This window comes from Hetaerina americana, unplaced genomic scaffold, assembly GCF_022747635.1.
Source record: "Hetaerina americana unplaced genomic scaffold, ioHetAmer1.1.p SCAF_121, whole genome shotgun sequence".
In the NCBI taxonomy this organism is placed as follows: domain Eukaryota; kingdom Metazoa; phylum Arthropoda; class Insecta; order Odonata; family Calopterygidae; genus Hetaerina; species Hetaerina americana.
In genome coordinates, this window is record NW_027286304.1 from 395,001 (window position 1) to 409,931 (window position 14,931).

General features: G+C 41.3%; 1 protein-coding gene across 1 annotated transcript in view; it reads left to right on the top strand.

Moving 5' to 3' along the window:
• LOC139685932 (microtubule-associated serine/threonine-protein kinase 3-like) overlaps positions 1-14,931 on the top strand; it is a 62,978-nt gene that overhangs the window by 34,993 nt on the left and 13,054 nt on the right. Inside the window, exons 13-17 of the mRNA XM_071583068.1 lie at positions 6,259-6,431; positions 6,527-6,597; positions 8,198-8,303; positions 11,815-11,936; positions 12,029-12,256. Coding sequence (XP_071439169.1) covers positions 6,259-6,431; positions 6,527-6,597; positions 8,198-8,303; positions 11,815-11,936; positions 12,029-12,256 — 700 coding nt within the window. The remainder of the gene's footprint in view (positions 1-6,258; positions 6,432-6,526; positions 6,598-8,197; positions 8,304-11,814; positions 11,937-12,028; positions 12,257-14,931) is intronic.

Below are 14,931 nucleotides of genomic sequence, written 5' to 3' on the forward strand. Positions count from 1 at the left end.
CTCGTCGAAGCCTCTTGAACAGCCTTTATCGAGTCAAAACGTCGTCCCTTGAGCTGTCTTTTCATCAGGGGGAAGAAGAAGAAGTCCAGTGGTGCCAGATCGGGAGAATAGGGCGGGTGTGGCAACGTGGCAATGCCGTATTTGGCCAGGAGCTGTCGGTCGACACTCAGAATTTTCGGCACCATCTTGGCGCACACCTTGCGCATGGCCAAATACTGTGAAATAATGCGTTGGACGTTGGATGCAGACAGACCCAACTGGTCTGCAATTTCTTCACTGGTTAAGCGTCGTCGGTCTGTGTTCAGCAGTGTCCTCACTCTGTCCACTTTCGTGTCGGTTCTTGCCGTCAATGGCCGTCCGGAGCGATGGTCGTCTTCAAAGAGCTTCCTACCTTCTTAAAAAACTTGTGGCACTCAAATACTGTGGAACGGCTTAAGGCAGCGTCCCCTTAAGCCTGCTTGATCATATCGAGGGTCTCAGTTGCCGTCTTCCCGAGTTTCGCACAAAACTTCACGGAATAACGTTGCTCTAAATTCAGATTCATTTTGTTTTATGATGCGGACAAAAACTTGCTTCACTAAAAATGGTGTCCTCACTCAACGACAGCCCGCAGGCAACTGAGGTTGGTGTCGGTCTGTTGCTAAGAGCTCCCTCCACCTTACCCTGCCAGGCAGACCCCCCTCCACCGCTCCGTTCACGCCAGAGAAAATCAGTCCTACCACTTTTGGGTTCAACCCTGTAATCTCCTTTCAGCTCTCTACACACTTTTCCTAGTGATATTCGATAATTTCAATACCCTTTTATTACAATAAGAACTGTCTTGCTCCTAAATATAGCCATTAACTGCTGACATCACTTCTTTATGGTTTGAAAATCTTTGACCACCGAGCCATTTTTTCAGGTTTGCAAACAGAAAAAAATCCGAGGGTTTTCCAACTGGCAAATGGGATGAGCATGAGGTAGCAATTCAAACTTTAATTCGTGATTTTGGCCATTGAAATAACGGATTTGTGAGCTGGTGCATTGTCTTTATGGAATAACACTTTCTTCTAGAGCCAAATTCGGCCACTTTTGCTTGATTTCTTCACTCAAACATAGCAATCAGTTCGCACAATACTCGCCGTTGATAGTTTTTCCTTTTTCTAAGATAGTCAGTGAAAACTATCCCATGTACATCCCAAAAAACAGACACCATGATCTTGCCTGCAGATGAAACGTTCTTCGCCTTCTTTGGAGGCAGTTCTCCCTTTTGAATCCATTGTTTTGATTGTTCTTTTGTCTCGGGTGTGAAGTAATGGACCCATGTTTCATCCTTGGCTGGGAAACTGCATAAAAATTCTTCATTGTTGCTGTGAAACTTTGCTAAACACTCAATGGATACCCTTCCTGCAGATGAAACGGTCTTCACCTTCTTTGGAGGCAGTTCTCCCTTTTAAAATCCATTGTTTCGATTGTTCTTTCTTCTCGGGTGTGAAGTAATGGACCCATGTTTCATCCTTGGCTGGGGAACTGCATAAAAATTCTTCATTGTTGCTGTGAAACTTTGCTAAACACTCAATGGATACATTGACTGCAGATGAAACGGTCTTCACCTTCTTTGGAGGCAGTTCTCCCTTTTAAAATCCATTGTTTCGATTGTTCTTTCTTCTCGGGTGTGAAGTAATGGACCCATGTTTCATCCTTGGCTGGGGAACTGCATAAAAATTCTTCATTGTTGCTGTGAAACTTTGCTAAACACTCAATGGATACCCTTCCTGCAGATGAAACGGTCTTCGCCTTCTTTGGAGTCGGTTCTCCCTTTTGAATCCATTGTTTTGATTGTTCTTTTATCTTGGGTGTGAAGTAATGGACCCATGTTTCATCCTTGGCTGGGAAACTGCATAAAAATTCTTCATTGTTGCTGTGAAACTTTGCTAAACACTCAATGGATACCCTTCCTGCAGATGAAACGGTCTTCGCCTTCTTTGGAGCCAGTTCTCCCTTTTGAATCCATTGTTTTGATTGTTCTTTTGTCTCGGGTGTGAAGTAATGGACCCATGTTTCATCCTTGGCTGGGAAACGGTGCAAATATCCTGCTTTGTTGCTGTGAAACTTTGCTAAACACTCAATGGATACCTTGACTGCAGATGAAACGGTCTTCGCCTTCTTTGGAGTCGGTTCTCCCTTTTGAATCCATTGTTTTGATTGTTCTTTCTTCTCGGGTGTGAAGTAATGGACCCATGTTTCATCCTTGGCTGGGGAACTGCATAAAAATTCTTCATTGTTGCTGTGAAACTTTGCTAAACACTCAATGGATACCCTTCCTGCAGATGAAACGGTCTTCGCCTTCTTTGGAGTCGGTTCTCCCTTTTGAATCCATTGTTTTGATTGTTCTTTTATCTTGGGTGTAAAGTAATAGACCCATGTTTCATCCATGGCTGGGAAACTGCGCAAATATCCTGCTTTGTTGCTGTGAAACTGCTAAACACTCAATTGATACCTTGACTGCAGATGAAACGGTCTTTGCCTTCTTTGGAATCGGTTCTCCCTTTTGAATCCATTGTTTTGATTGTTCTTTTATCTTGGGTGTGAAGTAATGGACCCATGTTTCATCCTTGGCTGGGAAACTGCGCAAATATCCTGCTTTGTTGCTGTGAAACTGCTAAACACTCAATTGATACCTTGACTGCAGATGAAACGGTCTTTGCCTTCTTTGGAATCGGTTCTCCCTTTTGAATCCATTGTTTTGATTGTTCTTTCTTCTCGGGTGTGAAGTAATGGACCCATGTTTCATCCTTGGCTGGGAAACTGAGCAAATATCCTGCTTTGTTGCTGTGAAACTGCTAAACACTCAATTGATACCTTGACTGCAGATGAAACGGTCTTTGCCTTCTTTGGAGCCAGTTCTCCCTTTTGAATCCATTGTTTTGATTGTTCTTTCTTCTCGGGTGTGAAGTAATGGACCCATGTTTCATCCTTGGCTGGGAAACTGCGCAAATATCCTGCTTTGTTGCTGTGAAACTGCTAAACACTCAATTGATACCTTGACTGCAGATGAAACGGTCTTTGCCTTCTTTGGAGCCAGTTCTCCCTTTTGAATCCATTGTTTTGATTGTTCTTTCTTCTCGGGTGTGAAGTAATGGACCCATGTTTCATACATGGTTGTGAAATGGCACAAAAATTCTGCTTTGTTGCTGTGAAACTTTGGTAAACACTCTAAATTGAATCATCTTCACGACACTGGTTTTCCTCGAGTGTGAGCAAACGCGGCACCCATCTTGCACACGGCTTTCTCATGTCCAAATTTTCGGTTAATATGTGATGTACCGCACTTTTTGAAATGCCTACCATGTCTGCTAGCTGGTGCCCTTTCAGTCGACCATCATGAAGTGTCTATTTCTGGATTTTCTTCACCGTTTTTATGAATCGTCACCTCATTTGGTCGACCCCAATAGCGATGTTCTCGTCTTTGACAGCTCGTACTGTGGCCTCGTTTGTAAACTCTGACACCCAAATGTATTTTATTACTGTTGTATAAACAAAGGAGCAGACTCACTTCCAGAAGAGAAGAATAATCCAGTTTAGCTTTTACTATATTGGTTTGGGGGCTTTGAGGCCTTTCAAATAATAAAAGTAGTATTGTATCACATGTAACGATGACCAATTTTCTCATTGCATTTTCACAAATTCAATTGTAAACGTTCACTATTGATGGCTGCCTAACAAATACTAAAAAACGTGGCGTCTTGAAACATGAAACATAATATATAGATTGCGTTCCTTCTAATAGAGTGATATTTTTCAATTGAATACTGCCATCACTAGGTCAGGTTGTGTACTTTTAATTATCCCACGTGCAACCAAAGGCCGGTTCTCCCTTTTAAATCCATTGCTTTGATTGTTCTTTTGTCTCGGGCGTGAAGTAATGGACCCATGTTTCATCCTTGGTTGGGAAACTGCATAAAAATTCTGCTTTGTTGCTGTGAAACTTTGGTAAACACTCTAAATTGAATCATCTTCACGGCACTGGTTTTCCTCGAGTGTTAGCAAAACGCAGCACCCATCTTGCACACAGTGTACTCATGTCCAAATTTTCAGGTTAATATGCGATGTACTGCACTTTTTGGATTGCCTACTATGTCTGCTAGCTCGCGCACTTTCAGTCGACCATCATCCAGTATCACTTTGTGGCTTTTCTTCACCGTTTCTTTAAGTCTTCACCTCATTCGGTCGACCACAATAGTGATGTTCTCGTCTTTGACAGCTGGTATGGCCTCGTTCGTAAACTCTGCTATCCAATATTTTAGTGTCGTAAACAAAAGAGCAGTCTCGCTTCCAGAGTAGGCTAATCCAGTTCAGCTTTTGTGTTGGCTGGAGGCTGAGGACTTTCAAATAAAAGTATTGTATCATATGTAACGATTAACAATTTCTCCAGTGATTGAGTATGTTCAGGGTGCAGTTGCAGACGACAGTTACGAGGGCGGTTCAATAAGTACCCGTGTTAGAAATGAAGAAACCATTTATTCAAAAACATTTTTTAAATATTTTTTCAACATAGTCCCATTTTAGAAAGATACACTTCTCCCAACGTTGATCAGAGGGTTGATCAATGGTTCTGCGACAGTCTTCACTAATGAGAGCATTGATTTTGTCGACATTTTCGTCAGTTCTTGATGTTAGGAAGGGTGGCCCGAACGGGGTTGGTCTTCAAATGACATTTTACCATTTTTAAAATGTCTAAACCACTCGTAGACTCTGGTTTTGCTTAGGGAAGCTTCCCCATAGGCAGTCTTGAGCATCACAATGGTTTCAGCTGCAGATTTCTCCAACAGGAAACAAAATTTCAATGCAGCGGGATACTCTTGAAAGTCTGCCATCACGTTTTTTGCCGAAATGAAGAAATTGTTTGACTGAAACAGCTCTCATGGATGGACCGATCCAGTCACATTGATGGCGTTGCGCATACTGATGAAGAAGGCGTGAGCCTGAAGTATGACTGGGCGAACGAAGGCCTCCCCCACCCCCGCTTCCCACCGCAGACCAGTTCACGTTATTTTCTGGTCTTCCCTCGTATATCTCTTGAACAGTAAGATTCATTGCAAAAAAAACCCCTTTTTTTCCGGATCCTCTGGCGAGGGCCACTGGTTTGAATTCCCTTTTCCAATTCGTCATTTGATTTAACCCTCTAAGTGCGGCGGGTCGATATATATCGGCTTTTGTATCCCTGGCGAAAAGTGCGGCGGGCCGATATATCAGCTCTTGCGTAGGCTATTGTTTAAATTGCTGTAACTTATGGTTTTTTCTTTAATAATTTATGGTTTTTGTGCTATCAATAGGGTGAATTCCATGCAATTATATAACACATTTTTTAATTTTTTATTAGCAATTTTAAATGCTTTTCGAAAAGTATAATTCTTACTATAATTTTTTGTTCAGTTTTGTACATGTCGGGAAGCTCAGCCTAATTGTCTGCTCGTTTTTTTTCTGAGTTGTCTTTTTCACTTTGAAAAGCCACTGAAAGGCTACTAATCTGTTTTCATCTGTAATCTCTTGAATGTGTTATGGTGTGGTGGTGTTGATATATAGCTGCTTATTTAGACTTTGTTGATATGATGGAAATGAGAGCACTGCTTTGTAATCATTTTGGTTTCTCTTGCCGTCCATCCTATTTACTCATTTGCGCCCTGTGTATTGGATTACATTGTCAGCAGTTCTCTGTGAGTTAGAACTTGGTTTTTTTCTGCCTTTAGATTGTAAGCACATTGCCGCAGTCTCAAGGAAAGGGGAAAAGTCCCAATTTGACTAAGGTGAGATCAGCCTTTTTCGACAAAATTGAACTATGCAGAGGCTGACCAAAAACCAATTTGCAATTCACTGGTTTTTCTTTTTATTTATTTATAATTTTTTCTACATGTCTTTTTGATTCTTTCTCATATTTTAAATATGGTAGTTTTTTTGAAAAATGTTTAAAAAAATATTACTATTGTGTCTAAAAAATTGAAATATTATTGCTAACAAAAAAATATTATTTTAAATTTATTATGCTGTAATAATTACATTTATTTTTCAGGTGATGTAAATGTATTACATCATTATTAACTACAATATTTTATTTTAAAATAAAGAAAACTGCAAATGGATATCTAAACAAATGACTTCATAATGTTTTTTTCCTAAGTTGATACATTTTCTTAAATTACCCTTCGCACTTCTCACTAAGTACCCCTGGAATCCCCACCACACTAAAGAGGGTTAATCTTAAATCCTTTTATTTCACAGAAACATCTCTGTCTCGTGATGGAGTATGTTCAGGGGGGGGATTGCGCATCGTTACTGAAAGCAAATGGACCGCTTCTTCCGGATTTGGCACGGTTCTATTTTGCCGAGACCGTGCTCGCGGTAGAATACCTGCATAGCTATGGAATCGTCCACAGAGACCTTAAGCCAGACAAGTAAGTGCGCTTTCCCTTTTTTAATATTGATTTCCAAACATACTATCAGCTATTTCAATCGTATGTACGTGGATTCCTTTTTTTCCCTTCGACAGTCTCCTGATCACAGTTCTTGGACACATCAAGCTGACTGACTTTGGGTTGAGCAAGATGGGTTTAATGTCATGTGAGTCTATGTTTTATTTAACTAATAATTAGCTCTTTATATTGTTTTGTTCCATCGTTAAGTAAACTCATGATTGTCTGTTTATGGTTCATCTCTCTTTCAAGCTCTTTGGAATTTTGATAACATTACAATCGTAAAGATAATTGAATACTTAGTGATATTTCAATATACATTAGAAACTCATAACACCCGCAAAATCCATTCCCCTGTTCTTTCTCTCCAAGTGAAATGCCCATTCAGTGTTATTAATATATATATATATATATATACATACATATTAATATATATATATATATACACACACACATATATATATATATATGTTTGTATATATATATATATATATATATATATATATATTGACTGCATTGCCTTCTTTTTTGACTGAAAACGACGTGGTTTTTTTGGTCTCGGCTCATTTGGTGAACGCCATTCACTTGCCTGATGTCTGGATTGCGTGTCGTACTCATAAACCCACGTCTCGTCTCCAGTAATGATCCTTTTGATGAATGTGGGATCGGATTCAGCCTCGCAAATCATGTCTTTTGCGACGTCAACACGGTCTCTTTTTTGCATGAAATTGAGGTCTTTTGGCTGCTACACGACGGAAACCCAAATCATTAACCACAATGTCTTGGGCAGATCCATAGGCAATGTTCAAGTCCTCCGCTATTTCTCTGATGGTTAATTTGCGGTTATTGACCAACATTTCTTTTACTTTATCAATTTTTTCACCGACTTTCGATGTCGATGGTCTGCCACTGCGTTCATCATCTTCGATTGACTCACGACCACTTCTGAACCGCTCGTGCCACTGGTAAACGACCGTTTTTTTTAGAGAATCGTTGCCGAAACACTTTTCCAACATTTCCAACGTCCGTGCGCCACTAAATCCGTTTTTTACGCAAAATTTAATAAAAGTTCGTTGTTGCAAATTTAAATCCATTTCTGCAATTGTAAAAAATCGCCAACACACACAGAGATAGATGTACTCTTGGCTACGTAACTTTTGCAAATGTCAAGTTATGACACTAAGATTTAAAGGGAATATCAACAACAGATGTACCAATTTAACAAAAAAAACAGAACTCAAATCGGAACGATGAGAGCGCCACACGGTGGTTATTCCGGGAACTTTTTGATCAAGGTAGTATATATATATATATATATATACACGAGTGTAAAAATATTTCCTAGACCGGGACTTGAACTCTGGATCTTTCCACTTGCCAGGGGCGGAGGCTCTAACCATGCAAGTTGATAGGGAAACATAATTTATAATAAAATATGTGGGGCTTTATTCAACCAAGTGTCCTGATTCATATATATATATATATATATATATATATATATATATATATATATATATATATATATATATATATATATATATATATATATATATATATATATATATATATATATATATATATATATATATATATATATATAATGTATGTATACATATATACATATATATATATATGTATATATAAATATATGCCTTTGGGTTGATTACTGTGTTTATGGTTCGTATATATATGTATGTATAATATTATAATTAATTTAGTTTTAACTCATCCTTATGGCTATTTTTCAGTGGCTACAAATCTCTACGAAGGATACATTGAGAGGGAAACAAAGCAGTTCTTTGACAAGCAGGTTTTTGGAACACCTGAGTATATTGCACCAGAAGTGATATTAAGGTGAGCTACTCTCTAAGGCATGAGACTATACATTAGACAAGGGATAACATCATGCATTTGACATAAAGACTAAGCATTAGAGATAAAACAAGCCATTATGCGAGGGGGTTTCGAAAATTAAGCTCCCCTATATTTTTTCATGACAAATCAAATTTATTCTCTCAACTTTGCGTACATCGTTGGAAAGGTTGAGCATTTAGCTATTTTTCGGCAGAGACGCCTTGACGACCAATCACTTTTTGCATCCTGGTTAGCTACTGGTTACTATATACGGTGGTTGGGCACAGAAACTGTCTCGTCCACTGGACATTCTCTGTGCCCTTTGTGTGGTGGTCGGTTTAGCATTTTCGGTACACCCCCCTTGCACACAATTTGTGGTATTCAAGGTTTTCCAGGACAATATTGTAGACAGTAGTGCGTCCAATTTGAGGTAATTGTCCAGCCAGGCCATTATTAATCGCCAATTCGCGATCACATCGCAGTTTTTGTTCCACTCGCAAAACTGTTTCAACGGTCAGAATACTCGGCTTGCCATTTCTGCTCTTCGTAAATGGACAATTGTTCGTCCCCATTTATAATAATCACTGGCACCATTGTCTCTTCTGACCTTTTCCTTCACTCTCATGACTAACTGTAGGTCCATAAACTAGGGTCCATACAACTCCCGATGAATTTCATTTGCATCCGACAATCCATTTGCAATAGAAGAATCTGTATTTTCCGTTCAATTAGACTAATAACTTCAATGCGTCATACCGTTCCATTTGAAGGCTTACAATGTACGAAAAACACTTAAACCGACAGAATAGAGTCAGGGTAATCCAATTGTATATGCTTAAAATGAAGTAATTTGAATTTTTTCATCAATAAATTAGCAATTGCATGTTTGTGTAGACGAGGGTAAATCGGAAAGTAAGGTCTTCTAATTCTGTTTTCGTGAAAAATCTAATTTATTTTCTCAATTTTGCGTACATCGTATGGAAAGGTTGAGCGATTAACTATTTATCTACATAGTCGCCTTGACGATCAATCACGTTTTGCATCTCCTTGTAAGCAGCTTTTTAATACCGGCATCGTACCCTTCTCCCGCTGCGTCAAACAAAGCCAACTTTACGACCCCTTCTCCGATATAATATATCAATCCTGCCATTTAGTGGAAGTGTACGGTGAGAAGTGTATTGTGGACATCAAATATGTGCATTGGAAGTGGTGCTGGGAGATTTTTGATGTCTGGGAATACGTCCTACGATGAGCAGCGGTCGATGGGGCAGCCACCGGAGTTTGCCATTGGAATATCAACAACAGTGGCTCCAATTGATGAGATGGTGCAGAGAATTGCCCTTCATTTAGATAAAGGAAGGCTTTAGAGAATGAAGAGGGAGTGGCTACTTCTCCGTGCTGCAGAATATTGTGTGTCAGAGTTCAATCAGTTACAAACAAGGTGTCTCTCCTCACCAAAGGAGTGTGTTTGCATATCATGACATTGCACGTGTCCACGTGTCTTCACATCAAACGATGACCACCCTACTCAATGAATTCGGCCGATGGGATATATCATCGACCACTCTCCTTACAGCCCGGACGTTGCCTCCCTAGCAACTACCACTCATTTCCAGAGAAAACTTTGGAGGACAAAAATTCAGTTCAGATAAGGAAGTGCAAGAAGAAGTAGTCAGTTGGGTTTGTGACATGGCAGGAGAAAGGTCCGATGCTGGTATTAAAAAGCTGGTTACATGGATGCAAAAAGTGATTGATCATCAAGACAACTATGTAGGAAAATAGCTAAATGCTCAACCTATACACAAAGGTGTACGCGAAGTTGAGAGAATAAGTTTGATTTTTCATGAAGAACAAAAATAGGAGACCCTATTTTTCAAATCGCCCTTGAACAATGTCACAAGCATTCATAGTCGGGCATAATACGCCAGAGTCCATTTAGATAAAGGAAGGCTTTAGAGAATGAAGAGGGAGTGGCTACTTCTCCGTGCTGCAGAATATTGTGTGTTGAAGTTCAAACAGTTACAAACAAGGTGTCTCTCCTCACTAAAAGGAGTGTGTTTGCATATCACGGCAATTCACGTGTCCACATGTCTCCACATCAAACGATGACCACCCCCTTACTCAATGAATTTGGCTGATGGGATATAATCCATCGACCACCCTCCTTACAGCCCGGAGGACCTTGCCCCCCCCAAGCGACCACCACTTTATCGTTTAGAAAGAAAGAAAACACAGCAATTCCACATTTACACTATTCAGACGACCATGGTTTCACCACTGCGTGGCAGCTTCGGAAGATGAAACCATGGTCGTCTGATTAAAGTGTAAATGTGGAATTGCGGTGTTTTCTTTCTTTCTAGTAGTAGTTTTGAGGGGAGGCGACCAACAGCTAAGGTCATTTGCGCCATAGGAGATGAATAGGAAAGGATGAAGGGTGGAGAGAAACCCGGCGTCGGCATTAGCCTACTCTTTACGAAAGGCGCCAAGGGGTCCGCAGTTTAACGTCCCATCCGACGGACGCCGTACTCACTCAAAGTGCCCTCCACAAAGCACCTCAAGTAGGGATCGAGATACCTCTGAAAAATATTCAACACCGCCGGGATTTGAACCAGGGTCCTCTTGGTGGGAAGCCAGTACGTTAGCCCCCGTGCCATCTCAATCCCTCTTTCTTTCTATATGATGGAAAAATTCCACAGAGTAACGGCTAAAACAGTCTCTTATCGTAGACTACCACTTGTTTCCCACTCTCAAAAATCACCTTAGGAGGACAGAAATTCAAGTAAGACGAGGAAAAATGCAAGAAGCAGTCATCTGACAGGAGAAAGGTACGACGCCGGTATTAAAAAGCTTCTTACAAGGATGCGAAAAGTGATTGATTGTCAAGGTGACATTGTAGAAAAATAGCTAATTGCTCAAGCTTTCCAACGATGTACGCAATGTTGAGAGAATAAATTTGATTTTTCATTATAAACAAAGAATAGGAGACCTCACTTTGACAAATTCCAAAGAAACTGCGAATGATCTGCGAAACTGATCTGGGTTCGAATCCCAGTCAAGGCGAATGATTTTTACACTCTGAAATTGTTGCATTGAAATGCACATTAGTGGATGACTCCGTTTAAAGTTACTGTTGCGGCATCTCCCGCAGTTTCTTTGGAATTTGTCAAAGGGAAAAACACCATAAGTGTTTAAAGTTGGCTTTAACCTCGTGGACAGTGGCGCCTCGCGCACGACTACGAATGCATGTGACATTGTATGTACGGTATTTCGTCACAACATCTAGTTCCTTTAAAAGCCCCAAAAATTATAGAGTTTAAGAGGACGCCTCGGTAGCTTAAGTGGCTAAAGCACTCGACCGGATATTAAGGGATCTAGGTTCGAGTCCCAGTCAAGGCGAATGATTTTTACGCTCTGAAATTGTTGCATCGAGACCTCACTTTTCGAATTGCCCTTGTAAATGCAGGGTTTGTTTATTAATTTGTTTAAAAATGGTAATTCTTTTGATTTGTAGGCAAGGATACGGGAAGCCGGTGGATTGGTGGTCGATGGGAATAATCCTGTATGAATTCCTAATTGGCTGCGTACCGTTTTTTGGGGAAACGCCAGAGGAGCTATTTGCTCACACCGTCAACGGCAAGTATTGCTTCTGAGTGCGTAAATGACCTGGATGTGTTCTTGCCCCTGTGATATTGGCTGCTGACTGCAATGTTCTGTCTCTCCTTCAGACGATATCGAGTGGCCGGATGAAGATGATTGGCCCCTGCAACCCGAGGCAAAGGATGTTATCAGTGCACTGCTGCAGCAAAACCCGAGAGATAGATTGGGAAGCGGAGGATCTCACGAAGTTAAGGAGCATCCTTATTTCGTTGGTGTCGACTGGAATTCTCTGCTTCGGCAAAAGGCAGAGTTTGTTCCTCAGTTGGACGGTGAAGAGGATACTAGTTACTTTGACAGTGAGTGCATTTGTCATTACCGTAAGAGGTCTGTTCAGAAAGTATGCTGACTTTTGTGTTTTTTCAAAAAATTATTTATTCATAAATATCTATTTTGTCCCCCCTTCAAAGTAATCCCCATTAGATATTGTTACAGGGTTCGTCCAGAAAATAAGTGTACTGATTTTTTCCCGCCGCTCCAGGCGCGCCCAGCACCGCTCTGATGGGCTGCGATTGGAGGGGGGTATGTTGGCAAGCGACGCTGAAAAAGGCAGTCGGCTATGAGCTGTGGTGTAGTGAGGAGCTCTGTTAACGCGAACCTCCACGCTTCGACCCACGTCACGGAACGCGATGCCGAAGTTTTTGGAGCAGCGTTATTCCATCAAATTTGCAGTAAAGCTTGGGAAATCGTCTACCGAAACTGTCGGTATGATTAACCAGGCTTACGGGGAGTCAGCCATGTCCAGAAACATGATCTTTTGGTGGCACAAGATGTTCGTGGAGGGCAGAGAAGAGGTCGACGACGAACCACGGCCTGGACGCCCATCAACGACACTCACCGACGAAAATGTGCGAAAAGTTTGCCATGTACTGAACTCTGATCGTTGTCTTAGTGTTCGGATGATAGCAGAGCAGTGTAATCTTCGAAAACGAGGATGACAAAAGGGGAGTCGTCCACTACGAATTTGTACCTGAACGACAAACTGTAAATGCTGCATTTTACGTCCAAGTGCTCGACAGGCTTCGAAAACGAGTCGCCCGCGTCCGGCCAGCGATCAAAAACATCTGGCGGCTGAATCACGACAATGCGCCGTCTCACACCGCGCTTGTCGTGTCGGACATCTTGGCCAAGCACGGCGTGGCAACGCTGCCGCACCCGCCCTACAGCCCGGACTTGGCACCACCGGACTTCTTTCTGTTCCCGAAGATAAAGAGGAGTTTGAAAGGAACGCGATACGGGACTTTGGACGCCGTCAAAGAGGCCGTGACGACGTGTCTTCGAGAGGTTCCCGATGATGCCTTCGCGGGAGCGTTCCAGGAATGGGAACGCCGCTGGAACAAGTGTATCGACTCACAAGGGTCCTATTTTGAGGAATATTAGCTTAGGATATGTAAAAGTGTAATAAATTTTTTTTCCTGAGCTCAGTACACTTATTTTCCGGACGAACCCTGTACACACTTGTGTCAATGTTTTTTCCAATCCCTGAAGCACTTCAAAATATAATTCTGATATAATATAAGTCTGATCTACCTCTAAGTGATTCGTGTGTGCGGGGCCATTGTAATAGTTATCCGTTTAGTACTGTCATCATTAATTAAACTCGTTTTTTCTGTACCCCTCTTAAAGTCTTCATGTCTACCTTGTTCTCTAAGTATCTCAGGTGATTCCCAGCCACCTAAATCCCCCCAATAGACCTGTCCTAACAATGTGTTCCTTTTAATAACAAGATTTCAGACGAATCTGATGGAAAGCTAACAGTTTCAGGCTTAACTTTGTGGAATTCTTTCATGGTGAGGGTGAAAGAAAGAGAAAAAACAACTTTGCACTTCCACACACTTTTAATATAACACGACCATACTTTCGACATTAGGATTAGGGAACACCGTTCATGCTTCAGGAAGAAAGACAACAGATCGCAATTCGCCAAACACCTCTTAGACTGCAGTCATTCCAGCAATTTCACCGCAGACATTTTACACAAAGAAACGAAAGGTCGGCAGCTGAACGCTCTGGAGGCGTTGGAAATTTGGGAATCCCTTCAGTCCGGTAATCTTAAGGTGGTCAGCGATATCCTTTTCCTCTCGAGTTCCCCTCTCCCTAAATTCTTGAATACCTCCCCACACCATCCCCTCCCCGACCAAGGCAGTAACAGTCACCGACCCTCCGTTAATGAGGGTCAACTGTTGCAAACAAACACCCCCCCTTTGTACCGTCTGCATCCATTAGTTCCCCCTCACTTTCCCTTCACCCACCTATGATTGCTGCTACCACCCCTCTCCCCGACTTCCCCTACCTGGCTCCTGGCTATATAAGTTGAATAATTTTGTTGCATTGTACCTGAAGATGAAACCATGGTGGTGTTATATTAAATAAGTGTGTGGGAGTGCAAAGTTGTTTTTTCTCTTTCTTTCACCCTCACAAATCTGATGGATTTTCTCTAGACTTTTATCTAATTATTTCTATTGTTTCAGGCTTCACTTTGTGGAAGTAATTAATATCCATTATTAAAATATAATGAAAGGCTCGTACTTTTCCACAGATTTTATTATACGGTACAACGCGTTTCACCGACTTGCGGCATCATCAGGTACAAATTTGCAAAACAGACAGAGCAAGCATATATACCCTCAGGACAGAGTGGGGGCGGGGAGGGTTGGAAGGATTTGAGAGGGGTGGGGGCTCGCAGGTGCGTTGATGGATTGTTTAAAACTAGTTGACACATTACTACGGAAAAAACAGAAAGCAATGGCCATAAAAAGCATTTTCGTATCACAGCCCGCAGTATCTAAAGATTTTAAGTGGTGCTCGATCCCGTTTCTGGGAGATCTATCACATAGGATTTCCAACCCACCTCACTCAAAGCAGCCTTCTACCCAACCCATAACCCTCTCCAAACTTCTAGCCAATGGAAAAGACACCCAGGATAGCCTTCTCAAATCAGGCATTTATAAACTGAAATTAGAGGTTTGCAACA